Below are 26,318 nucleotides of genomic sequence, written 5' to 3' on the forward strand. Positions count from 1 at the left end.
TCGCACAGAATCAGACACAACTGACGTGACTTAGCAGTAGCAGCAGCAGCATCATTTTAGCCCATGAGAACCAAGATTGCAGATTGTACTATATGCTCTCAGCCTTTAAGTGTGGCTTGGCATTCTGCCATTTATTTTGATTTTTGGCAAGCAGTTTTGACCAAGTTGGTGACAGGAGATGTGTAAGTGATAATGCTGGATTATAAAAAAATGAAGAAATAATATCGCATTGCATATTAACAAGCAGTTATATTGGTGACTCCTTGTGCCTTGATGGAAAGGGTGAGGAACCAGGATAAAGATCAACAGACTTAGTATTTTTAAACATCTCTTGGTATTGTGAAGGGTAGTATATGCATCACTGTGATTTGCAGGTAACAAAATAATGTAGTTGTGCCGAAATTTCAGGAAATTTGAAGAAAATGAAGGATCACTGCCAGAATGTGATGCTGGGTCTGCATCTCCAGGGGAATTATGGGATGTTGATACTATAGAACTCTAATTCAGTTACTCTTTTCCAGGGGTACATTTTCTGTCCTATTTGGAGTATATGTAATTAATTTACTTTTCATTTCTTTTTATGCTTTTCCCCTACTCAGTCCCTTACTGGGCATTTGTTAGAACATCTTATTAATATTTTATCTTCCATGTTGCTTGACTTCTTTTTCATATTTTTAAACTATTACTCTATGTAGCATTCTGAGGAATATCTTCCTTTCTGCCTGCAAATCTTTAATTCTGTGCTCAACTGTTTTATAGTTTTTACTTCATCTATAGAGTTTCAACTTGAATTAACATTTCTTATTTCTGAATAATTTCTACTTGATTTATTTTTACATCTATCTATGCTTCTTTAGAAACTGATTGTTTTACTTCATGGGTTGTATTGATTTCTCTATGTGGCAATTTGAAAATTCTGATGTGGCAATTTGAAAATTACACCTGTTGTGAAGATTGATTTCAGGTTGCCTAGTTTTCTCTAGTTCAAGTCTGAGTCTCCACCTCTCTCTTTCGTATGCCTGTACTGCTTTTCTTTATGTTAAATTCTTTCATATATGGTATAGTTTTTCTTGTGGCTGTGAGCGTATTTTCAAAATAATTTATCTTGTAAAGAAATGTAGTTCGTGACTTAATTTTTTTTTTCTTTAAAATTTCTGACTGGACTATATAGTCTCAGATTGCTAACCAGTTTACATTAATTGATTGGCTTAAGTACAAGTTTGTATGCCCTGCCCCACCATGGCAAAGACTTTGGGTTTTGATCTTAGGTAGTTCACTTTTCTACCTAATTTGGTGGGTGCCTTGTGTCTGGTTCAGATATTGAGTGGGTGGTTGGAAAAAGAGGAAAGGGTGTGTCACTCACCTAGAGCAGACATCTTGGAGTGCGGTCAAATGGGCCTTAGGAAGCTTTGCTCTAAACAAAGGTAGTGGAGGTGATGGAATTCCAGTTGAGCTATTTAAAATCCTAAAAAGATGATGCTGTTAAAGTGCTGCACTTAATATACCAGAAAATTTGGAAAACTCAGCAGTGTCCACAGGATTGGAAAAGGTCAGTTTTCATTCCAATCCCAAAGAAAGGCAATGCCAAAGAATGTTCATAGTACCGTACAATTGCACTCATTTCACATGGTAGCAAGGTTAGGCTCAAAATCCTTCAAGCTAGGCTTCAACAGTACATGAGCCAAGAAATTCCAGATGTGCAAGCTGAATTTAGAAAAGGTGAAGGAGCCAGAGATCAAATTGCCAGCATCTGCTGGATCATAGAAAAAGCAAGGAAATTCCAAAAAAAAATTTACTTTGGCTTCCCGTGTGGCTCAGCTGGTAAAGAAGCTGCCTGGCAATGTGGGGGACCTGGGTTGGGAAGATTCCCTGGAGAAGGAAATGGAAACCCACTCCGGTATTCTTGTCTGGGAAATCCCATGGACAGAGGAGCCTTGTGGGCTATAGTATATGGGGTTGCAAAAGAGTCAGATGCAACTTAGCAACTAAACAACAGTCATTGTCACTATTTCTGCTTATGATTCTTCTATATCACCATCTTTGTTAATTAAGAGATAATTACTGTGCACATACAAAGAACTGTCACTGTTCTACAAATGAGAAATATCTCCATCAGTGAAAATATATATCTTTTAAGATAAAATTAGGAAATGTTTCAGATTCATGTAGCTTTGACTCCAACAAATGATAAACTTGGTTACTTACATCACATGTCTGTAGCAGTAACTAACTAGGATATTGCTTCAGGGTGCAGCAGCTGGCCTCTGGTGAGGAGAATGTTTGCTAAAGGTGACAGAGTGTACCTATTCAGCATATGCACTAGGTCATTGGTAATGTAAGGTCTTAGCTTCAGGAAGTTATTTAGTATAAGGTCAGGGAAAAATTCCAAAGCATTTTAATAAAGTACATATTTCTCAGCAGATTATATTTTCTGTTCAGTTCCTATATGATAAGATGAAACTTTTAGGCTTTTCTCTAAATGACGTGCAATATAGAATCCATGTAAGGTGTGTATGTATGATATATTTGTGAACCATGTGCAATATTTGTTATCTAATATGTTTGTGGATACATATATCAGGCATGAAACTTATAAAAGTTTGATAATGTTCTATTATAAAATGAAGTACTCATTGCTAGTTCTGTGAAAGTAAATGATAGTGTATTTTAAGCTATTATGGAAAATTACAAACATACAAGAGTAGAGAAATGGAATAACGAGCCCCTATGTACTCATAACCCAGCTTCAACATGATTATAGTATAAATCAACACATCCTAGAAATGCAGCTTCTTAAAAGAAAGAAAATTCTTTTAAAATGAAGGAGCATTTTCTTGTGGAAAATGTCTTAAAAGTTATAGCACATATTGTTTAATTTAGTACTGTGAAACACTGTGCAGTTGTTTTACTAAATATTAATTTTGTAAGTATTAATAATATTTTAAATTCAGTCATTTTGCCATCTTGATATGTTTTAAAAAATAACTTTACTGAAACAGATTTTTAGTGAACTGCTGCTGCTACTGCTAAGTTGCTTCAGTCATGTCCGACTCTGTGTGACCCCATAGAGGGCAGTCCACCAGGCTCCCCTGTCCCTCGGATTCTCCAGGCAAGAACACTGGAGTGGGTTGCCATTTCCTTCTCCAATGCATGAAAGTGAAAAGTGAAAGTGAAGTTAGTCAGTGGTTTTCTACTCTTCGCGACCCCATGGACTGCAGCCTACCAGGCTCCTCCGCCCATGGGATTCTCCAGGCAAGAGTACTGGAGTAGGGTGCCATTGCCTTCTCCTTTTTAGTGAACAAATACTTCTAAATTTTAAGAAACTCTCTATGGTATGGTGAACAAAAGAGCTAGTACCATCCTCACATATAATTTGTAGTTGACATCTTATTTTAGGTGCAGGAAGGGTAAAATCATTGAAGGAAATTTCAATAGTTGACTTCTTATATTTTTCCATTTCATATAGTATTTTATTCTACATCAGTTATGGATTATCTACTTTAGGATCATAGTCTTATTACATATTTTTTATTAACAGATGCATTTATTAAGAATGACTCTTAAGAAATTAAATGAGCTTTGGTAGGTCCTCAGATTAATGAAACTGATGTCTGTGACTTTCTTGATATTGGATAAGGAGTTAGAACTGTAAGCCTAACATTTGCTTTACTTTCTTCAAAATTTTTGTTTCTAGTAATTGTATTTTACAACCTAGTTACCTTTAACATTACTGTTTAAAAAGTGAAATACATAGCTTGCGTGTTGCATACTGTCCACTGGGAATGACTAAGTGCTATAATTTTAGCAAATTGCATAGATAAACTGTATACTAATTATATGCATGAATTGTTATTAAGTATTTAAAATATAAACTAACACAACATTGTAAATCAACTATATGTCAACAAAAAAAGGAAAAAAATTAATACAGTGTTCAAAAGCATAACTGCTATCATTAGAATATATTGATGTTATTTGTTTGTGTCCCTATTACTGCTTATAATTTAACTGTATAAACTATAGAGAATTATTAAGCAATTTTGGGGGGATAAAATCTGTTAGTAAAGCATTATGATATGTGATGAATTAAGAATTTATAGTTTTTACTTTATTTTAGAAGGACGTTTTCTGACAGCTGTTCTTTTTATTTGTCATACCAGTTGTCATTACAGATCGATTTAACTTGCTCTAATACTTTTTTACCTTTGATTTGCCAAGAACTTCAGTTGGTTCTATGGAAATGTAAGCCTTTGTGTGAAGGAGTGTGTCATTGCATCAGAACTTGGCAATCACATGAATCTTAAGAAAACATGCTGTTTGTTCCCTAGAGAAGCTATTCTATAAGATGACTTTGTTTTTATATTCTGTGCTAGATTAAATGATTTAGTTTGGTTTGGCCTAGGGCAAAACATTTCAGGTTGTTTTAGAAAATCCTGTATCTGATTTATCTAATCCTGTATTCTGAAAATAATAACCAGTTTTCAAGTTTTTCTTTTTAAAATTTTATCAGTAGGCTGTGCAATACAGGATTCATTCTCAAAGTGTCATTTGTAACTGACAGTGAAAGCTGTTGCAGTGTTCAGGTATATTTATTTGTTTGGCTATGTTGGGTCTTAGTTGCATGAAAACCATATATTTGAAACATTAAATATTTATTTCCTTTTAATTTGACACCCTCAATGATATTAAATGATGTAAGCAATTAGTCTTTTTTGATAGTAATTTCTGTTATAAACTCTTAAATATTAGAATCGTGAACACTACGACTGTTTTAAATAGTCCCTAATTGAACATAGAAATGTGATTTTTTTTTTAAAAAAAAAGCTTAATTCTCAGGAAATTCATCCATTTAAAATTTTTCTATACTAAAATATTTCTACCATATATTAGTTAAATTAGAACTTTTCACTCTGCATAAACCAAGCAAGCAAACAGCCATGACAAAGTATAATTATAAAAGTTAATTAGTCTAATTATTTGTTCAGAGTTTCAAGGGAGTCATAAAGCTTTCTTTCAGTTCATTTTGAATCTCTCTGATGTAATGTGGCTTCTTTCAGAGTTTCTTGTAAAATGCCAAGGTTATTAATAAATATTTCGTTATTAAGTTAAAAAATAATACATGCACATAGTAAAAAAATCAGATTATACAGGTAGATAGATATGAAACAGATATACTTCTCTCCTTCATTTTCTCAGTCTATCTTAACTCTTAGGCCCTTTCTTCAGAGTAACCTCTGATAATAGATTGCTGTGTGTGTCCTATTCAAGCGTGTATGCATATATGAGTGTAATTTTACAGTTTTTTCTGTCTTTAATTTATCCATGTTCTGTACTTATATTGTTTTAGCTAAAGATTTATTTGGGGTAGGAAATTTATTTGCCTTATCTATTTATTTTATATTTAATCCCTAGAACGGTTGACTGACAAATAATATATAGGTGCATAACAGATGCTTGTTGAGAAAATCTGCACATCTTCTGTCCACCTGTCTGATCATCAAGTACATACTGAAATACTTACTTACTCTATGCCAAGCACCCTTCTAAGGATACAGATGAAAGACAAAAACAAGGGCTGTGCCTGAATGTAACTTCCATATACCTCCTTGGCGGATATATATCATAAACAATGAGTAAAACCCAAACAGATGGCTTCATGAAAGTAGTAGCACAGGTAATGTGATAAGAGAGGAGTTTCTGCTTTAGATAGGATGGCCAGGCAAAACCTTTTGAAGAGATGAATTTTGAGCAAGGCCTAAATGATGGGAAAAAATGGTTTAGCAATCTAGAGAAGAGAAGTATAAAAGTTCTGAGGCAAGAATAAGCTTAGTGAGTTCAAGGAACAGGAAGAAGTTCAGAATGACTAGAGCATAAGTACTGTCTCATACCAAATAAATATTGCTTCAAGGTGTATCTTTGTACATAAAAATATGTTCTACATATTTTTAAAAGACTTGTAGTAGACTGAGGGATCAAATAGTATATGCATTTAAAATCTTGATAGCTATGGCATCTGGCTACTTTTATCCTTTCTCCCTTTCCCTAAACCTTTTCTTAATTACCCAGGCTGTGGGAAACTTGGATTATCTGGAGCTGGTAGGGAGTGGGCTGTGATGTGAGATAGTCAGTGAAAGGAATTCTTTTTTTTGAGAGAACGTGAATATTTGAGAGACTTTTGTCTAGTAAGATGGAAATCCATCAGTAGAACATATGCATGTATTGTATGTGTTGAGTTACCTGATATAATATTTGGCTCTCAGAAATACACTGCTCATCCCAGAAACCATCCCAGTGCGGAAATTATCAACATTTCTCAATCCAGAAAATCCAAAATTTGGCATTGTTATAGTTGCATATAATTTAAGTTATAGTTAGAAATGATACTTAGCTTTATACTCTGGATTCAAATTACACAAATTTGTGATTAAACTAAGGAAACTATGAAAAAGCAAAGCCGTTAAACAAAGTCAGCTAAACACCTTTGCCATGTGTGGTTTTTGTGGAAGAAAGTAGCTGGGTATCTCCTATTTAAAATACGTTTTAAAAAATCCTGGGTGTTGTTTCTTTGGGGTGTGAAGTCCCATCTTTAAATGCCTTTCTATCCAAAAAGCATTGCTTCATTTTGAAGGATAAATGTCAGAATTACTCATTCTTTTTTAGGCAGATTAGAAATTTTAGACTGGTCAAAGAACAAATTTTGTTTCATCAAGTGTTTTACTGCTGAGTAAACAACGAGAGTCAAGTCCCATTTCAGAGCATGGAGATGTTTGTTTAATTTTTTTCAGTTTCCATTTTTTGATAGCATGAAAGTAGGAAATATAGGCAGATACATTCAAATTCCAGTGTAGTTAGAGGTGGTATGTGGTTTCCTTAACTATAATTTGTTTTTTTCTTTTTTGACTTATTCCAAGACTTAAAAACAACTTGGAGGAATGAGGTTAGGCCTCTGTGATGGAGAAGATTTCATTTTAACACATGCTGATATGATATGTTCTGTTATAGTGAAGGTTTTATTTTTCTTTTTTATGCGGGTAATTTTTTCCCACATCACTTAAAGATGAACTTCAGTTAGGTTTTGCTTTGTTGCTCGAACCTGATAACATTAGTAATGTTAAAGCATTTAACATATTTTGTCTGTGATATAATGATTTAGCACTTTGATTAAGTAGCCTAGTTTATGTATCTACTCTGAAATCATCCCACTAATTTTAACATGAAGATATAATTTCTGATTTAAACAAGGTCTTGATATCAATCTTTAAGGTGAGTGTGAGGAAAGGAATCAGAATCTTATTAGTCTTATCCTTTGTCCTAAAATGAATAGATGTGTAAAATATGTTGCATGTTTACAAAAATCTTCTATTCTATTACAATATGTAGATCTATAAGTTGTAATTATTTGAATGATTAGAACATCTAATTTTTGCTTGACAATATGCAAATGTGCCATTAAATCTGTTTTTTAAGATTTTTCCAGTTTAATGTCTGAATCCAAATTCATAAAGAGTTGGAAAAATGAGATGTCTGAGCTATAGGATTCACAGGGATTTCATATGAAGCCTATTTAATCAGGATAACACTGTTATTAATATTCATAATGTCAGCTGGAACACAAATGACAGACTATGGGGCCTAAAAATTTTACTTGGTGAATTTATTAAAAGTAGCTTAAAAAATTAATGAAATTGAAGTAAAGTTGGTGAATATGAAAATCTTGTGTTAGCAGAAAAAAATCTCTATTAGAACTTTCTTTAAGACCATTTTGCATTGATGTCTTTTGACAGATTTCATTGGTACTTAAAGAAGAAAGATGCATGAATGGTCATTTAAGAGGATTTAAACACATTGGCACATTAATTTTTACATGAATAATAAGTACTTTCCAAAAGCAATTAACTTACAGTGTACAAGATATGAATTGAAAAATAAGACTGTGACATCAAGGGCAAAGCAAATGTGCTGTACATTTTAAACTTAGTGGCAGGACTTCTTAATATTTTGGTTTATTTTTATAGCTTGCATAGGCTGTGACTTAGAATATAGTTATTTTACTGCATTTGAAAACATAGTAGAAAGGAATAATGTTCCCTCCCCGACTAAAAAATTGGTACTGTTAAGCATTATCCCCTGCAAGTATCTATTGCATTTATTGGAGAATTAAACACTTGTTATACCATTGTTTATATTTGAGAATATGTTCAATTTTGCAGAAAGTTAAAGAGATGATTCTGAATAGGCTTAGTGATACAAATACATATGTGTAACAGTCTTACTGATTATATCATAACTTAAATATATAATAAATACATTTCTAAAAGTTTAGTATAAGAAATTTAGTTGATATGCATCAGGTAGTATTCAAGTAAATTTGTTCTGAATGTTAGCCTAAAAAACTAAAAAGTTGGGAATGGCTTATGTAAAACTAGGGTGTTTTATTTTGTGTACTGCCTGCTATTCTTTATGTTTTAAAATGTGCTTGTAATGATATACCAGTGCTGTAAGTCTTTTTCTTGTTGTTGTTATTGGAGTTCATTAAAAACATTTAGTTTTAGACCATTTTGTATAGTCACAGTAATACTGAGTGTTTTGTTTTATATCCATCAGAGATTATTTTTCTTATCCATTTTAGTACTTATAAAAACATAGCTTAAATCTCTAGCAGTCTAGTTAGGGTTTACCAGTGAGAGAATATAGGTGTTGGTCTGACAGTCCAAGAGGGAACTAGAAGTTTCACTTGCAGCCAGTGTCCTATCTGAATGATTTACTTTCATTAGATTATAGGAATTGCCTGGTATGTTTTAGGACTCGTATTCAGAACTTGAATGGAAAAACCACTAATCACTAGGGCATGAAGAAATTATCACAATAAGCCATTAATTAAAATTTTTTGCTTAAGGAATGAAATCAAATATATATATATATATATTTTTTTTTTTCCCCCCCTTTTTAGTGTCCTTTTAAATCTTAGATTTTGGGTAGGGGGAAATGTTTTGTTTTTGGCTCTGAAGAATTCACTTATATGCCCAGGAGAGGGCAGCATTTTACTATATCAGTCTCATAAAAGAATTAGCCCTACTTAGACTGTCAATGTTTCTTGTAATTACTCCCAGTATATTTGTTGCTTGCTTATGAATTAACTTGCATTTATGGAACTAAATCATTCCAATCATTTAATTACACCTGAGGAGCTGAACTATAATTGCTTGCTTCCAACTAGGATCTGATATGGCTTGAGCAGTATTAATTTGGTGTTTACTTTTCTGAGTGCTAAAAGCATTAAAATGATTGTGCAATGGGATTACATTTTACTAATTGCTGGCATTCATTAGCTGGGTAAATGATGAGGAAGAGTGACTGTATATCGCAAAGGGATAAAATTATGGTTTTAAATAGTATATTACTAAGCACATTAAGGCCTGTAAGGCATGTTTTAAAATACTCCAGAGGTTATTAAAGACTGTATTTTCTACATGTCTTGCTATATGAATCTCTTATTAAAAGAGTACAATTATTATTAACCTTTTTGGGCAATATGGAGGGAAATGGCTTCATTGACTGGAACATATTTCTTTGATATTAATAACTTCCTATATTTTCAGTTAATCCAAAAGTAAATGAGGAACTTAGAAAAAGATTGCCAACTCCAGATCAACATATTTAGAGAAAATTGGAATAGGAGAAGCTAGCTACAGCTTTATTTGAGGACTTTTTAAAGAACGCAGAGTTCTAGCTGTGAGGTGAATCTAATTTTATTATTCTCTTTAAAAGCATGCAAAAAAGTGAACCTGCATAGTTTTGATCATATTTATTACGAAAACAAATGCAAGAGAGAAATACCAATAATTCCACAAGCTGAAAATAACCTTTTAAAAAATGAGTAACATTTTAAAATTACACACTATGAAATATTTATGTGAAAATATACATTCAAATAAATAAGTTTGAAATTTTTGCTATAAACTTATGACAAATAGAGTAAAATTTTTATTTTTCTTAAATTGTTGAAGTTGTGTTAATAGTTGGAGAAGACTTAAGTTAAATAAATTGAATAGTTCCCTAACCAAAGGAGCAAGAATGTCTAGACGCTTACCCTTGAACCGTATTTACTAAAATGTAAGTGTGAATGAAAGAACTTTTTTTTCTGAGAAAAAAGATTTAATTTCACGTGTTGAAATATACAGTTAATTGTCCTATTATAAGTGTTTTAGAAAACCAGTTATCCTGTAAATTCTCTGTTAAACAAAGGTAAGATTTAGGTGTGTTCTGATATATTGTTTTAAGTTTATTTATCTAGAGTTGGCTTTATTTTAGCCTCAAATCTTGGCGCAAAAACCAGAGACATTGCCAGAGCAAACAAGAACAGAAGTGCAAATGGAGGACTGGTCAAAAGGTAAGGACTTTTAAGGTATTAATACCAAACCCCAGGTGATGTGCTCCTTTAAGGCACTGAATGAAGTGTGTTTATTCTAACCAGTGTATTAGACAGAAGCAGATAAGCACAAGCACACATGCATGCACGCACACACGCAAGTAAGGAAGTATACACAAAAAGACCCACATTCTGCAAAAGAGACACAAGGAGAAAGAGAAAAAGGCACAGAGCAAGAGATAGTGAAGAGAAAAAGGAAAGCAGACACACACAGAGAGAAAGACACACACCCACAAAGTGATAGAGGAGATTGAGAGAACGACTAGTAGAGAAATGCATACAGAGAGGTAAGCTCAGAGAAAGAAACCCAAACAGAGAAAGGAGCCACAGATATAAGGGGGAGATGGTAAACTCAATGAAAAAGACACAGATACATATATAGAGGCACACACAGAGAGAGACGCATGCATAGATACACACAAAAAGACACACATCCTGAGACTCATGGAGGACAAGTACCAGAGTAAGAGAAACACAATGAGGAGACAGACAGACTGTGATAGAGAGAGAAGGGTTGGGCGGAGACGGGAAAGAGACACACGGAGAGAGAGGCACCTGTGTGCACGCAGACAGTCTCAGACAGAGATAGAGATGAGACACAAAGTTAAAGAGACATAGAAGATACACACACATGCAGAGACAGACAGACATGTATGGAGAGGAGACACATACACAGAAAAACAAAGACATACAGGCACAGAGACATACAGAGACACCTGTACACTAAAGACACACTCAGAGACAACCACAGAAGAACAGTCAAAGGGGGACTCTCCCTAGAGTCAGAGCCACAGACACTCATAGAGGTGTGCAGAGGAAAGCGGAAGAAACACTTCGAAAAAGAGAGACATGAAAAGAGTCAGAGACAAGGAGAGAAACAGAAAGAGAAAAGCACAGATGTACACAGGCAGAGGGAGAGAGCTGTCAGAGAGAAATACAGTTTGAAAGACAGACAAAGAGAGGTCCTGCCAAAGGGAGAAATAGTGGAAGAATGGATGGATGGATGGGTGGATGGGATGGATAGGTACAAACGTAGGTAGATAAGTAGAGGACACCCATCTGTGTGTAGAGCAAGGTAGAACAAGCACCACAGAGACAGGTTTTAAAAATGTTTGGTTTTTATTTGAGGTCTTTTACACTAAATCTGGATACATTTGCAAATCTGAAATCCTTGGATAACAAATCATTCTGAATACAGTATGACATATAGTTGAAAACTTGAAATTTTATGTTCGTCATTTTTATGTCCTCTGAATTTTTCCAAATAGAATTATTATCGAAACATTGCACACATCTCTCTTTCCCCTCTCCTTCAACAGGGCTTTCTTCACCATTTACCAACCACACTGTTACCTTTTTCAGAAGGTTAAAGGCCATCTGAGGGAACTCTTCTGTCATCCTTGAACTAAATCAGTTAATAGCTACACATTCTTTTGAGATACAGAAAGATGTTGCACTGAGTATATCTTTTTTGATTTCTTCATTTGTTTTTGATTTCTATACTATTATCGATTTTCTTGTCATTTATGCGTACCATTAGCAACCTTTCTATTTGTGATTCTAGGCTACTGTTCTGAGTTTAGTATCTACGTAACCGATTGCATTGTGTATAAAGGAATAGCAAGTAATACCTGAGTAATGTATATAGTTAAAGGTTTTAATGAAAAGTTAATAGCTTTAGTGGAAGGATTTTGTGGCACTTGATTTTAGTCTACTCTTTATATTCAACTTGTGATAATGATGTATTGGTGTGAAGTAGGAAACTATTTGTTGTAGCTGTTTTTATTCATTTATGCAGATAAGCAGGCAAACACTCTTGAAAAACTCAAAGCAGTTCTTACTCAATGTATGTGCAAAATAAGAAAAGAGGAAGTAAATAACAATGCCCTTCTTGCTTTTGTTCCCTTTTCAGAGGTCACATTGCTATGAAAGCTATGTGGTTCACATTATAGACCAAAGGATCTTTAAGGAGCCAAAGGAATTATTTTTAATATCTCTAAAGAGTAGGGACTGTAGAGGAAATACTTCTCATAAATGTGAAACAACCATGAGAAATGTTAAGGAAGGGAACTGCTGAAGCTCTAGGACACTTGTGGAGAGGAAGGTTTTAGGGCTGAAGACAGATGCATAAATAGTTTGCAGGAGGCACAGACTGCAGGAGACGTGACTGAAACTTCATTAAGAAAATTTGCATTTTTACAGACATTTTTTGGACAGTGGAAATAGGACTAAGACATTCCTTAAGGACCTATTAATGAAACATTATTAACAAATAAAGTTAAACAGGTAAATGGAGTATCTTTTGAGTTTTGTGATAACCAATACATTTAAACATATGGTTACTTTTTTGTTATCAAGGTTCATGGGATTTTTCATAAAGCACAGATTGCTTCAAAGCTAGGCCATTCTTATAGTTATTTTATTTAAAGTTATCTTAATTTTTAAGGAAATGGAGCTAATTAATAACTTTTATTATACTTTGCATCATCTTACAAGTTTCATTATAAGGAATGCTGAAGTGGTTATTCTTTTCCTAGCTTTATTTTAGAAACATTGCTGAAATATTTGACATCAAAGATTTGATGAGGTAAACAATGTTAACTGGTGAAATGATTTACATTTTTCTTGGTTTTTATCATTATTATCAGTTTAGAAAATGTAAAGCTGAGATTGATAGGCAGGATAAGTGAAGACATCTATAGACTGTACAAGTTTCTTTGTACCCTGCCCTGAATGAATGAAATTTTATGTTTGGAAGCAATAGGTGACAACATTTGTGTGTTGTCTAGTGAACATTGATAACATCTTCTGGCTTACTTAAGAAGTAAATGATGTTTTGTCCTTTCATGAAAGCCTTCTCTTTTTCAATATTCCTTTTTCCTCCCTGCTTTTGAAGAAAAAAATGAAATGGCGCAGTCAAAGGGCATATGTAAAGTTAACCCTCAGAAAGAACCAGTTACTATATGATTGATTGTTTAGCCTGTCTTAAGCATTTACTTATTATTTACTTAACAATGTAAGAAAAAAGTCTTGGGGATCAGAAATCTCTTAAGAGTGATTATTGGGAATAGTATGTTAAATTACTGGATAGTTCTTAAATTTTGGTGATTTTTATTAAATTAGCAGAAACACGGTTGTTTTGTAGTGCACAACAGTCTGTTGGAAATAATTTTAAGTGTGGTTTATGAATAAACATGTGTGCCATAAGAATATATACCTACAATAATGGTAAAAATGAGGTCTGGATACCAGTTAAATTTAGAATATTGTTAAACTTGTTTAAATTTAGAACCTTTAGGGGTCAGTGTTCCCTAAGAAAGGTTAAAGAAGGTTATTGTGCCTACCCAAATTAAACACTGCTGTGTTTTAAATATTTCTTACCAATTGAGGGTAAGAAATGGTAGGAATCACACAGCTTGAAGAATCTTTAGACAAAAACCTTTCAATTTTATGAGTTTCTTTAATATTTTTAGGTTTCGTATTTTAGGAGCTATATTTAATATTTGTTTTATACACAGAGTAGTTATTTTCACTTTCAAATGTGAAGCACATTTTAAAAACTATTTTAAGCATAATTTTAAAAAGTGAGCATAATTCTAAATCATTGTCTCAATTGAAACTTGAGTTGAAAGCGTTCTAGAACTGCTTATGTCAATAGATTTCTTACATGTTGCAGTTTATTGGAGGTTAGCAAATATTTTTAAAAATTTTATCTTGCTGCTCTAAGTAAAAAGCAACTGTCTTCTATATATGTAAAGAGGACATGATTTTGTTACCATGATTTTTGTGGTTTTTCTATCAAATAACAAGGATTAAAACCTAGCAAAAGGTAACTTATAAGTAGTTTGTTAGTTTCTTCTTGAGTCAGAATACTGTTTAATTTTGCTTGGCATTTGGAACCTGTGTGCCACCTTCAACCTCTTTTATTATTGGTTCTTTTATCTTTCTCTCTTTTCACAAATTATGTGTTCTTTTTACTTTTTGCCCATATAGTGTTCTGTAACTGAATTACATCTAAAACTATTGTATCATTTGCAAGCATTTTATAAGAGTAGACATCTATAGAAAAACAACCCAGATGCTTTTAAATGTCTTTGATCATTATGATAAAAATATTAGAATTTCATGTCATCTTCATAAACTGTTTCAAAGTAGAGAGGAAGGAAGCAGCAACTTATGTAAAATGGACATCCATTTCTACCAGCAAGATAGCTGGTAGGAAAAAATGAATCCCCTAGACATTATGATTAAACACTCCTTGAAATTCAAGGTGTTGGAACTGTCCACATAATTATTTATTCTGTGTTGAATTACAGGATTTGAATTGTACTTAATAATTGTCATTCTAGTTAGTAATGGTTTATTTTCCCTGAATGAGTAACACAATTTGTTTTTATTAATTTTGTTTAAATTTAAAGGAAAATTACACTGGAGAACCAATGCATTTAATAATTTCAATAACATGTTATAGTAGAAAGAATGGAAGTTTTGGAACTAGATAGACCTGTGTTTTAATTTTTCAATCTTCTACTGACTACCTACCTGGACTTAGGTGCAAGTTTCATAATTATTTTCAAACCAGAGTTTTCTTGTTTATGGAACAGGGAGATACTTCCTTTTGGAGAGTTTGGAAGATGAGAGATTGTGTATGTAAAAGCCCTACTACAATACCTGAAATAGGAAACAAGTTTTATATGAATTTCATATACCAGAACAATTATTTTCAATAATGTAGTGGTAGTAATGGTCTTTACAGATGCTTAAAAAATAGATTGTTGACCTTTTTTATAGGGCCTAGATAAGTGGTAGTGGTTGCGTCATTGTTCTTCCACCCAGCTGTGAAAGATAGTCTATAAAAAAGTTTCAGAAGTATTAAGAACACAAATAATAGTATTTGAAATGGTTATTATTAGTTTTATAGGAAGTTATTCTCTTTAGATATAATGTTCACAATATCAAAAACTTGATATTTTTCCAAGTAGTATAGTTTATATTTAGCATATTTATATTTTTTAGAATAGAATATAAAATCAATAATAATCATTTAGGGTAAAATCTAATTGTGTCTGTATTAGACACAATTGCAGTAATAATCTTCACACTAGTGACATCATACAATTTGCCTTTTCCTTTTGGCAAGGGTGAATATAAGAACGCATTTCTAATTTTTGTTTTGCCATAGAGGGTTAAAAAAAGAGCATGTCAAGGTCTGCCTAAATTTACTATTTCTCTCCATAGGTTCTAACTTAATAGAGTTCTGGTGGTTTCTTACACATGACCATTGAGAATATTTGAGAGTGGTTTTAGGACTGCTGGCAGTGAGCCAACAAGGATTGATTCATTTCCAGAGGAAATGCTAAGATACCCTTAAAAGCATGATTGAGGTTATACTCTTTTAGAAAAAAAATAATTTCTTTTTTTAAAAAAATAAGTTTATAAAAATAAATGAGATTCTGAGTGTCTTTATTTTTTAGGGTTGATACGAATGATTCTGTTATGGTTCCTGGCCTCATTAGAAAAATGTAATGGAAAAAAAATTTTTTTTATAAGGACAACTTAGTCTTCTAGCTGGTTATAAAGTTTATTATAAACCGTGTTTTGGGATTTATCATTTCTGCTGTTAGTAATTCACATTTATGAATTTATGTCATATATTTTTTACTTTTGTGGGCAGTTTTTTAAAAAGAGTTTATTTTGTAGGATAGCTTTAAGTTCTCAGCAAAACTGAGCAAAAAGTACAGAGTTCCCATTGCACCCCTACTACCTACCCCCACACAAGAACAGCTGAGTATAGTGGTGCATTTGCTAGAGTTGATAAACCTGCCCATAAATTCCTAATGAGGGAAAATTTGGGGAGATAATAGGACTCTTTATTTCTTTTCTTTCTTTTTTTAAAAACTAAATTTGGAGTCTTTTACATCAGTTCAGCCTATACTCTTCACATGGAATTCTTCTACCCTTTCAGTCCTTCATTTTGTAAAAATGATAATTACTAAGAAGACTAAGCATGAAAAATGGTAAATTTTTTTTTTAATAGGACTACTTCTCCACTTCTATGCTATTAGTATGAGCCTCTCTTTTTACAACTTGGAACTATTTCTTTGATTTAAGGAAATGCAATTCTGCTTTTAAAGAGCTGTTTTAAATATATTTGTGACCATGAAAATATATTCTTTTGAAATAGAAAAAAAACTACTTGAATTTTTCAAAAGTTTTTAGCTTTAAGTTCTCCATTCTTAAGAATCCGAGCTCTTTGATAAAAGTCCTCATTCATTTCTGGTTAGGGCCCTTTCATGCCAGAGCACTTCCTGGAACACATATTTATGACACAAATCTCAATATAATATTGAATCTTAAATTTTTTAGAAATTGGAGTTTCAGTGGATCATACTTAAGATGATTATTATGGTCTCCATAGTGGCTGCTTTGTCACCTGAGCATGATTGTCCTGAGTGTGCATTGGCATTTTGTTGATTTTGTTGATCTGAATCAATATACAGTGGTGTATAGACCGAATTTATGACCATTTACACAGTTGGTTCAGGTTGACTGACTGTTTGTAGAGTAGGACTGATGTGACTCTGTTTTTGGTTGTAAATACATCTGGAAGTTGAATATAAAATTTGGGGTTTAGTATGTGTATATATTTGTGTTTTAATCAAAACTACCTGCCACGTAAGACATCATTATCTTCTGGGATGAAGTTTCAGATACAAATTTTCTTCATGTTTTCCCTTTTGTGATTTTGTTTTTTCTTGGGGAATAAAAAACAAATTTAGAAAATCAAGCTATAAAATTTTGAAATTGGTTGCATAGATTATTTCATAGTCTGAATGATTGAATTAAAAATTCTAATCTGTAGCTTTGTGGTAAAATTGATAATTTTTGCCAAATGGTATAATTGTGCTGACAAGATATAAGGTAAAAGTAATTATTTCAGAAAATTATATTTTGACTTCATTTTTAATTTATTTTGTCTTCACATATTGAAACTTTTCTGTGCTTTAAAATCAGGATGCTAAAGATACTGAATATGTTAATTTTTGCAAATTAAATATGTTTGAAGTTAAAAATCAAATACTCTTTTTTAATAGTTTCACTGGCTATACTTAAAATAATGTGATGTACTCTGAAACATGGTAACATTCTTTGATTTTGAGTTTAGAAATATATTCAACATTAAGCAAAAAATACTCTTATTTCCTTCCTTAATATCCTATTTAAGTTTTATCCTCTCTGTTTCAGATTAATTTTCAGATTAATGTTGATCCCTAACAGATTAAGATAGGAAAGGTTTATTTAGCCTTAGTTTCCTTGAATCCACAACACGCATTGGAGGAAATCTGATAGGAAGAACTGGAAAAATACATAATTCTGAAAGAATCAGGATTGTGTATAAATTCTAGCATTTTGAGTATGGAATACAGAATATTTTGTATCCTTTCCATGGATTAAATTAAGTGTAAAGAATTTACAAATTTCAAGGAATTGTTATTTTAAGTAGATTAAATGATTTTTGAATCTTCATCAGGAAACCAAATGTTGCAGAATTTGGAGTCACTGAAGCCTTTTATTCAATTGCTTTTAAGAGTTTAAAGTTAAAAAGAGTAATATTTCGGTTCAGCGAATCTGATTTTTTTCCTTTCAGAAACCTTCATTGTCTATATTTTATAATCAGTCGATATATTTCAGCATCAGGACAGTGCTGCATTAGTCCAGGTAAGAAGAGCGAAGACAAAACAAAAATTTTCATTAAAAAAGAAGTCCTTGATCCCCTGAGAATGCAGTGAAGACTAGCATCGGAGACTTCCTCTGCATTTTTAATAGACCATTGGTCTCTAATAGGTTCTATATTGGTCCTTCTTTACCTTTTTCTTTTTTAAAAGTCTCTGCCTCTCACCACAGTCATTTGAAATGAATAGATTATATACATAGATAATTTTTACTTTTCTCAGGCTTTTTTTGTCTCAGGTATTTAATGCTTTTTTTAAAAGTTAAAAAATACTAACAAGATGGTGATGATGATGTACATTAGTATAGTAGTCACAGTTGATTAATAAAATGAGAGTCCCTACCTTTTCCTTTTGTTCCTTCCCCCACCAAATAAATGGTGAATTTGAATAAAACATACATCATTTGCATAGAAAGTTATGTAATGATGCCATATAGAGTGTAATGATTTCCTAAAACCTTGTATTTAAAGTAACCTGAATTACAATGAGAGATAAACAGAATATTTACCCATCCCTTATGAGCTGCTGCTGATATGTAAATTTATTCTTCTACTTTGCACAAATATACTTTTGAGCTACTGCTTAAACACTTTGAGGTCCTTAGTCAAACAGTTTTAATGATGCCTCCAATATTATGAAAGTGTGACATTTGATGAATGTCTCATATAGTTTTGATATCTAGGCACATGTCAACAAAAAAAATGAACATTGGTTTGTCATGCAACACCTAGATAATTTATAATTTTACTGTTTATATCCATCTTGACATTTTTTATCTGCCAAAGGCAGGTTTCATTTGGAATCTTAATCTGAGATTTATTTGGTGGATCTGGAAATCATAGCTAGGGTTCCCACAGGAAATGGTCCATCTACCAACAGATTAAATGGCAGTCCTGCAGTTGTTAGGGGAGCTCTGCATTTAACACACATGCATACTCATTCAGTCAGCACTGGGGAGAAAAATTAAAGTAGTAACCCAGGTTTAGGAACAATGTAGCTAAAAAGTCCCATATTTGCTGAATGACAAAGGGTTATATAGCAGCATTTCATTTTATTATTCGTGCTTGAATTTCTTGTTTGCTCTGTTGAGTCTGCTGACGAATACTAATAAATGCCTGCAACAATCCAGACGAGAGATGCCTGGCAACAAAGCTATGCGGTGGACCTCCCTGATCTTCTCCAGTTCACAACCTGACCTTTTGAAAAATTGGCTGGGCTAAGCTGCAGAATTTGGGTGTAATGGTTATTGTTAACTCCAGCTTTAGGATTTATTAATTTGTGTGATCAAGATTTACCTATACTTCAAAGTTTCAAAAGACCAAATACAATCATCCATCCATTAGAACTAACATTGTGTTTCAGTGATTTCCACTTAGTATCTGACCGGTGATGCTCCTGTTTTATTTTCCAAATCTAAAGATGATCTTAAATAAAATGAAAGGCACATGTAACGAAATAATTTTTTCTCCTTTTTACAATTGCTATTAAAAAAGTTACCTTCCGTAAATACTTTATGGAATTGTTGAATTCATAGACAATTAGTATGTGTTCATACTTAGCAAACAAAAAATATATAATTAAAAAACCCATTTTACTTGCAGTGGTAGAAATGTAAGACTTACCTAGTTGATTCATATATTTAATTACTTTACATAAATTATTCTTAGGAAAAATTGAAAAGGTTGAAAAGATTAGAAATATAGTAAGTAGCCAAATAGTTCATGTCACTGGGGAAGAAAGAGACTATAGAGTACTATTCTGCTAGTTAATCTAATTTTATGATAGTTTTCACAATCATTTTAGCTTAAATAATATTTGCAATGGTTTAAGTAGGATGATATAATTTTTACAAAGCTTTAATTTATGTGATAGTTTCATAAGTTAGGTAGTGTAAGCTTTAGGTAATTATATTGTACTGTGTTCATGGTCTTCATATGGTGAAAAATGTTAAAATTTAAAAGCTGAAATACTATAATAGAACAGTTTTTGCAGAAATGTGTTGAATGAATATCGATGTGTTCATGACTGTTTCAGGCTTGAAACAAAAACTTTAAAAAATTTGTTTAGTACCACCACTTCAATAGCTTTTTTAAATAATAAAAAGCAAAATTCCAGTAAGGTGATTTATATGTCTAGTCATTGGATAATTTGAAATGTGGTATACTAAGCCATTGAATTGTCTTAATCAAAGAAGAAATAACCTCACTAGTTCTTTTTGACATGTTTATTTAGAGATACAACCATGTAATGGAATGAAAGGACAGTTTATTTTGAATTCATGTCCAAATGAATAAATTATGTGACATTCCTAGGTTTCATGATTTTTCAGGTTAATAAACTTTTATGAAGCCTTATTTTAAAATCTTAGAGCTATGTCCAGCCTCTCCCCCATCACATGTTTTTGACCTCCCCTCAGTATATATGATACACCTTATTAGAATTACACAAAACTGTGTATCTGTGCTTTTCAACATAATAGCCAATGGCTCCATGTGCTTTGAATGCTTGAAATATGAGCAATTAGAATACAGAACAATGAAAATTAAAGTTATAGTATCTTCTTCTTCTTCTTCATAAGGCTGGTTAAGCCAAAAAATAAATTAAAAACACGTCAAGAGAGTATACAATATGCAGGTAACAAGTTTGCAGTTTTTAAGCCAAAGATCCAGAAGTTACCTAATTTCTTGTGACTCCTAAATTAGAATCTCTGAAGAATAAGTACCTGTGATCTATTACCTATGGTCCTGCTCATATCTAATTTCATGTGCCAGTATAGTAGTGTTCAAATTATGTTACAGAAACATGCTATTTAAATTCCTTATTTTCCTGCTGTGGGAGTGAATTTACAAAAATATCCTCTTAATTTTCTTGCTATGAGATGGATTTTTCTTTCAGGATCTTTTTCCTAATGTCAGGATTTCTGAGTTTTGAAGTTCTGTTATTTTTGTAATTTTTCAGCTTTATAATCTCATACAAACTTTATTAAACCATTATGTATTAACTACAAGTTGTAATTAAGCTTGTTAAGTATTTTCTCTTGTTTGCATGTATCTCATTGAACAAAGTAGCATTTTATTTATTTTCCACGTTGATGCCTTTTGATTTTAATAGAAATTTTTTTCTCAATTGTATTTTTATGTATTCTTACTACAGTTTAATAAGAAAATATTTTGCTTTTAGCCAAGTAGATACTTGCAAATAATAATAGCTAAAATTTATTGAGTGTGTTTTCTATGCTGATACTTTTCTAAGAGATTATATAATTTAAGTAATTTAATTCTCATAATAACCTTTTTAGGTAGGTGCTTTTTTTGTGTGCTTTTTACTGATAGGGAAATTGATGAGAGGCTTATTAATTTGGTAAAGGTCATACAGCTATGTTGTAGAGCTGGAATTCAAACTCTGTGGTCTGTTTTCAGAGCCCATGCACTTTGGTTTTGCTTGGAAACTCTAAATACACCAATATTCTACTTGGAAGGTCTGAACTTTGCTCTTGTACTCACTCATGTTAAGTGGAGTTACTATAATATGGCAGAAGTTTCTGATGTCTTTTGTGTTTGGGGAGAGAAAAGCTCATATATGCATCTATATGGAAAAGTAATCACCCCACACATAATAGGAAGCAAATAGTCCAAAGTATTTAGTAAAGGGAGTAAAGAGTATTTGTATACATATAGAGATAGATGATCTACATGTAACTTAGCTAAGGAATTGGTAGAAGTTATTAGGGGCTATGTTGAAACTAATGTTTGTTTAGAAAAATTCTTAACCATTGGAAAAAAAGACATATTCTGTTTAAAATGTGGGACTATAGTAAATCCATCATGAAATCACATTTATACTTATTCAACAGTAAAAAAAAAAATCTTATCATTTTGATGTTTTTACATAATGTAGTGACAGTATACAAAAGAAAGAAGCGATAAACATGAGATTTTCATTCTTTTTATATTTATAAAATCTAATGCTACAATCAAAGTAACAACCTTTTCAAAAAAAGAAAGATGGAGTATAAAGAAGTGATGACCAATTATGTTAGCAAGTGTCAGACAACATAATTACAAATTGCTTCTTTTATGGTTCATTTTAGATAGTCAGTGCCCTTGAGGAGCGCCTGCATGTGAAGGAGCAAGAAATACATTTCTTTGAATGCACTTGCCTGTTACACTTCCATCCTTCTTTTCTTTTCTGCCACTGAGCTCTCAGGTACCTGTGATGTTGCTATTCTGAGTAACCCCTGTAAGATCCCTAGAGACAATTCTAGCTCAACCACTCTGAAGAAACAGCTCTGTAAACAGTATTGACCCCCCAGGGGACCATCAAATCCATTTACACAGATACCAGTTGTCACAAACTATTTACAAAGCCAGACAGGACAGAATTTCCCAGCCTCTAAGAATCCCTATTTGATTCTAACTGCCTCCTCACTTCTGTATAGTAGTTGTGATGTAACAGTTATTTTTGGCCCTGAGTTATGATTTCTTGGATGGCATCAATGTAGCTGAGTATATTATACATTAATGTATAATTGTCTGGAGAACTGATGTCAAAGGGGATCCCAAAGCCTTCTTTTCTAGGTTAGGAAATAGTATGATGCTGTTAATTTTCTAGACTAAGGAGTTGAGACTGTGATAGCAATACTAACATTGAAATGGTTGACAATACCGATACCTCCAGCGGTAAGGGGAGAATTTATTAGATCATGAAAATGATCCACTGAAACAATATGAAAGTCACTAGGAAGATACAGGGTCTTCACACCATATAATACAGCCAGCCAAGGCACATACATTAAGAGTTTTAAAAAGTTGTTACTAAATTCACCCAGTTTGCCCAGATGAATAAACTGGCTCTAACAATAGCAGTAGGTGGCATTTGAAGCATACTTAGTAATAATCTTCTATAACATTATTTTCAATGGTGGCAGGATAGGTTTACATGGCAGTGATTACATTAGATAGCATGTAAAAATATTGTATTGTAAAAATTGGAGAATATATTTGTTTTAAGTAGTTAAAATTCATATGTCCAATTAATACAGCATGCCCACAGAAGAGCAAATAAATAAAGGGATTTATTAAGTCATCACAAAAAATTTCATGTTATTTGAGGAAAGTTAGATTTCATAGACGTGAATTATGAAGAAAAGATTGGTAACATTCTTAAGTTCATATGAAGAAATGAATTTAAATAGTTTTAATTCTGTTAGTCCTAATGATGAAACAATTGACAATGACGTTGATTCAACACTGAAGCAAATTATTAAAGAAAGTTATACAGTTTCCATTTCAGACCATGAGAGAGAGGCATCAACAGAATAGAGTGTTTTCATCTGCCTAGAGGTAAATTTGAATCGGAAGTGAGTTCTTTTAAACATTTATCTCATCTTTCTACTTGAATAGTGTATGAAACAGACCCATAACTTCACTGTTACTACACTTTATTGATATATTGCTAATTCAATATTTTTTGCAAGTGACGGGGTAAGACAACATCTCAACTAAAGTTTCTGGTAGCATCGACCTGTTATTACTTGGTAAAAATTTTTCTGTTGGGCCTGCAAAGTTTAGGAAAAGTAACTGAAGACTGAATTAGAGTAACTAAATGCAGTTTTCTCTTGGTTGGTGAAGGTATTAACTCAGAAATTGAATTTAAGTTGACCTTTGAATAAGGTAAAGAAAATTGGGTAAACTGAAGTATGGTACAGCACCATCTTGATATTTGACCTGAAAAGTCAAAGTGAATCATGCCTGCAACTAACTTTGAAATGTTTCAGAAAAAAATATATATGTGTAGGTAGACTGACATAGAATAAATAATAAAGCAAGTGTGGTAAAATGTTAACATTTGAGGAATCTGCATGAAGGTTATATAGGAACCCTTTGTACTATATTTGCAACATTTTGATAAGACTGGAATTACTTCAAAGTAAAAAGGTAGAAAGAGATGACTGTTATCTACCATCAGTCAGCTTTCTCATCAGGTTCTGTCTTCTTTAGCATGTTTATGCAGCCAGTGAGGTCTTTTGCATTTGTCTTTCATCTCTGTTCTCTATTGCTTGCCTTTTTTCTGAATGACTTCAGTGTCTTGAAAGGTAGCATTCCCTGTACCTTGATACCTTCATTTATTCCTCTCCAAGTACTTCATCATCAGTCTATTTAATCAACACATGCCCAGATCTACCACATCTTGTCTTTACAATGTTACACATTTTACAAGTTTTCACTCCTCAACTATAGCATCTTGTTCTTTTAAAACACCAAATGTCTTTGTTTTTCCTAAAGCTATTCCTTCTCTTTTGTACTCGTTCTTCCTGTTCTCTTATTCTTACAGTCTGTCAGCTTTTTCTTTACTGAACTCAAACCCTTTGATAGTCCATTACTTTGCATATTTCTGTTTGTCATGGTTTGGAATAAATGCCTTTGTGAAATCATCCCACAGTCTTCCAGTTGAGCATCAGGATGTCTAGTATATTTTGTTTGTGGTCTTTGTAGCCCTAGCATGCTCCTTAGTACATTGTCTTCAAATTATTAGATCAGTTTGTTTTCTTCACTGGACTGTAGAGTCTTTGAGGGGAGAATCTGTTTCTTACCCATCTTTGTTTTCCCAGTACTTACCACAGGACATATCACACTGTGGCATTTCCATGGATGATCATTAACTGAAAGTGAAGTCACCTAGTCATGTCTGACTCTTTGCGACCCCATGGACTGTAGTCTACCAGGCTCCTCCATCCATGGGATTTTCCAGGCAAGAATTCTGGAGTGGGTTGCCATTTCCTTCTCCAGGAGATCTTCCCAACCCAGGGATTGAACCCAGGTCTCCCACATTGTAGGCAGATGCATTACCATCTGAGCCACCAGGGAAGTCATTAAATTAATTAATAAATAAATTATGGGGTCAAACTTTCTATACAAATGATCAAATTCTGGTATAAGGTAATGCAATATAGCAGAGTAGAGGACTGTTGAGAGCATTCAGAGGATTTAAGGAAGATTTGCTAAAATAGTTAGTCCAAAAAAAAAAAAGGTGAAAAGCAGACAGGAAGGAAAATTTTATGTCAGCTTGTTTACTTTAAAGTAAAATTAAATTCTCAGTAGAAGAATATGGGTAGTTTCAGATCAGTCTCCAAATATCTGATGAACAGTTTTAGTTAGGAATCTAAAACCTTTTACTACAGAACAAGATTAGAAACATCCAGAAATAGAGCCAAATCACATAGTATGAATTCTTCAAAAGTATTAAACATTTAGAATTAAAATCCAGAAGTGCGTTAGAAGTTTATGAGTTTATTTTGATAATACTTCAAGCGTTAATGATTACTCGGATCCAGGAGGGATCAGGAAAGAACCCTCTTATTGGCAAGGTTCCATGTCTACTCTCAGTTTGAAGAAGATAACACATTCACAGGAGAAAAGACCATGATTTACCAAGAGTTCAGGGATCCCAAAATTTGATGTTAGGTAAGCTGAAGTGGAAAAGAAATGCAAAAAAGCAAAATGGCTGTCTGAGGAGGCCTTACAAATAGCTGTGAAAAGAAGAGAAGTGAAAAGCAAAGGAGAAAAGGAAAGATATAAGCATCTGAATGCAGAGTTCCAAAGAATAGCAAGGAGAGATAAGAAAGCCTTCCTCAGTGATCAGTGCCAAGAAATAGATGAAAACAACAGAATGGGAAAGACTAGAGATCTCTTCAAGAAAATGAGAGATACCAAGGGAACATTTCCTGCAAAGATGGGCTCGATAAAGGACAGAAATGGTGTGGACCTAACAGAAGCAGTAGATGTTAAGAAGAGGTGGCAGGAATACACAGAAGAACTGTACAAAAAAGATCTTCATGACCAAGATAATCACGATGGTGTGATCACTGACCTAGAGCCAGACATCCTTGAATGTGAGGTCAAGTGGGCCTTAGAAAGCATCACTACTAACAAAGCTAGTGGAGGTGATGGAATTCCAGTTGAGCTATTTCACATCCTGAAAGATGATGCTGTGAAAGTGCTGCACTCAGTATGCCAGCAAATTTGAAAACTCAGCAGTGGCCACAGGACTGGAAAAGGTCAGTTTTCATTCCAATCCCAAAGAAAGGCAATGCCAAAGAATGCTCAAACTACCACACAATTGCAGTCATCTCACACGCTAGTAAAGTAATGCTCAAA

At 32.9% G+C, this 26,318-nt stretch overlaps 1 protein-coding gene across 9 annotated transcripts in view; it reads left to right on the plus strand.

Annotated features, from left to right (window-relative positions):
- Nucleotides 1–26,318, plus strand: part of MIPOL1 (mirror-image polydactyly 1) — a 336,828-nt gene that overhangs the window by 53,227 nt on the left and 257,283 nt on the right. For 7 of the 9 annotated variants that reach the window (XM_055556697.1, XM_055556691.1, XM_055556695.1 and 4 more), the window contains exon 2: nucleotides 10,312–10,390. The exons of 1 other annotated variant lie outside the window; for it this stretch is intronic. In XM_055556697.1, the coding sequence (XP_055412672.1) occupies nucleotides 10,372–10,390 (19 nt within the window). In that variant the 5' untranslated portion in view covers nucleotides 10,312–10,371. Of the gene's footprint in view, nucleotides 1–9,599; nucleotides 9,738–10,311; nucleotides 10,391–26,318 lie in introns of all 9 variants that reach the window. One more of the 9 variants, XM_055556692.1, reaches the window with a different exon arrangement.

The sequence above is a fragment of the Bubalus kerabau genome, chromosome 19 (assembly GCF_029407905.1).
Source record: "Bubalus kerabau isolate K-KA32 ecotype Philippines breed swamp buffalo chromosome 19, PCC_UOA_SB_1v2, whole genome shotgun sequence".
NCBI lineage: Eukaryota > Metazoa > Chordata > Mammalia > Artiodactyla > Bovidae > Bubalus > Bubalus kerabau.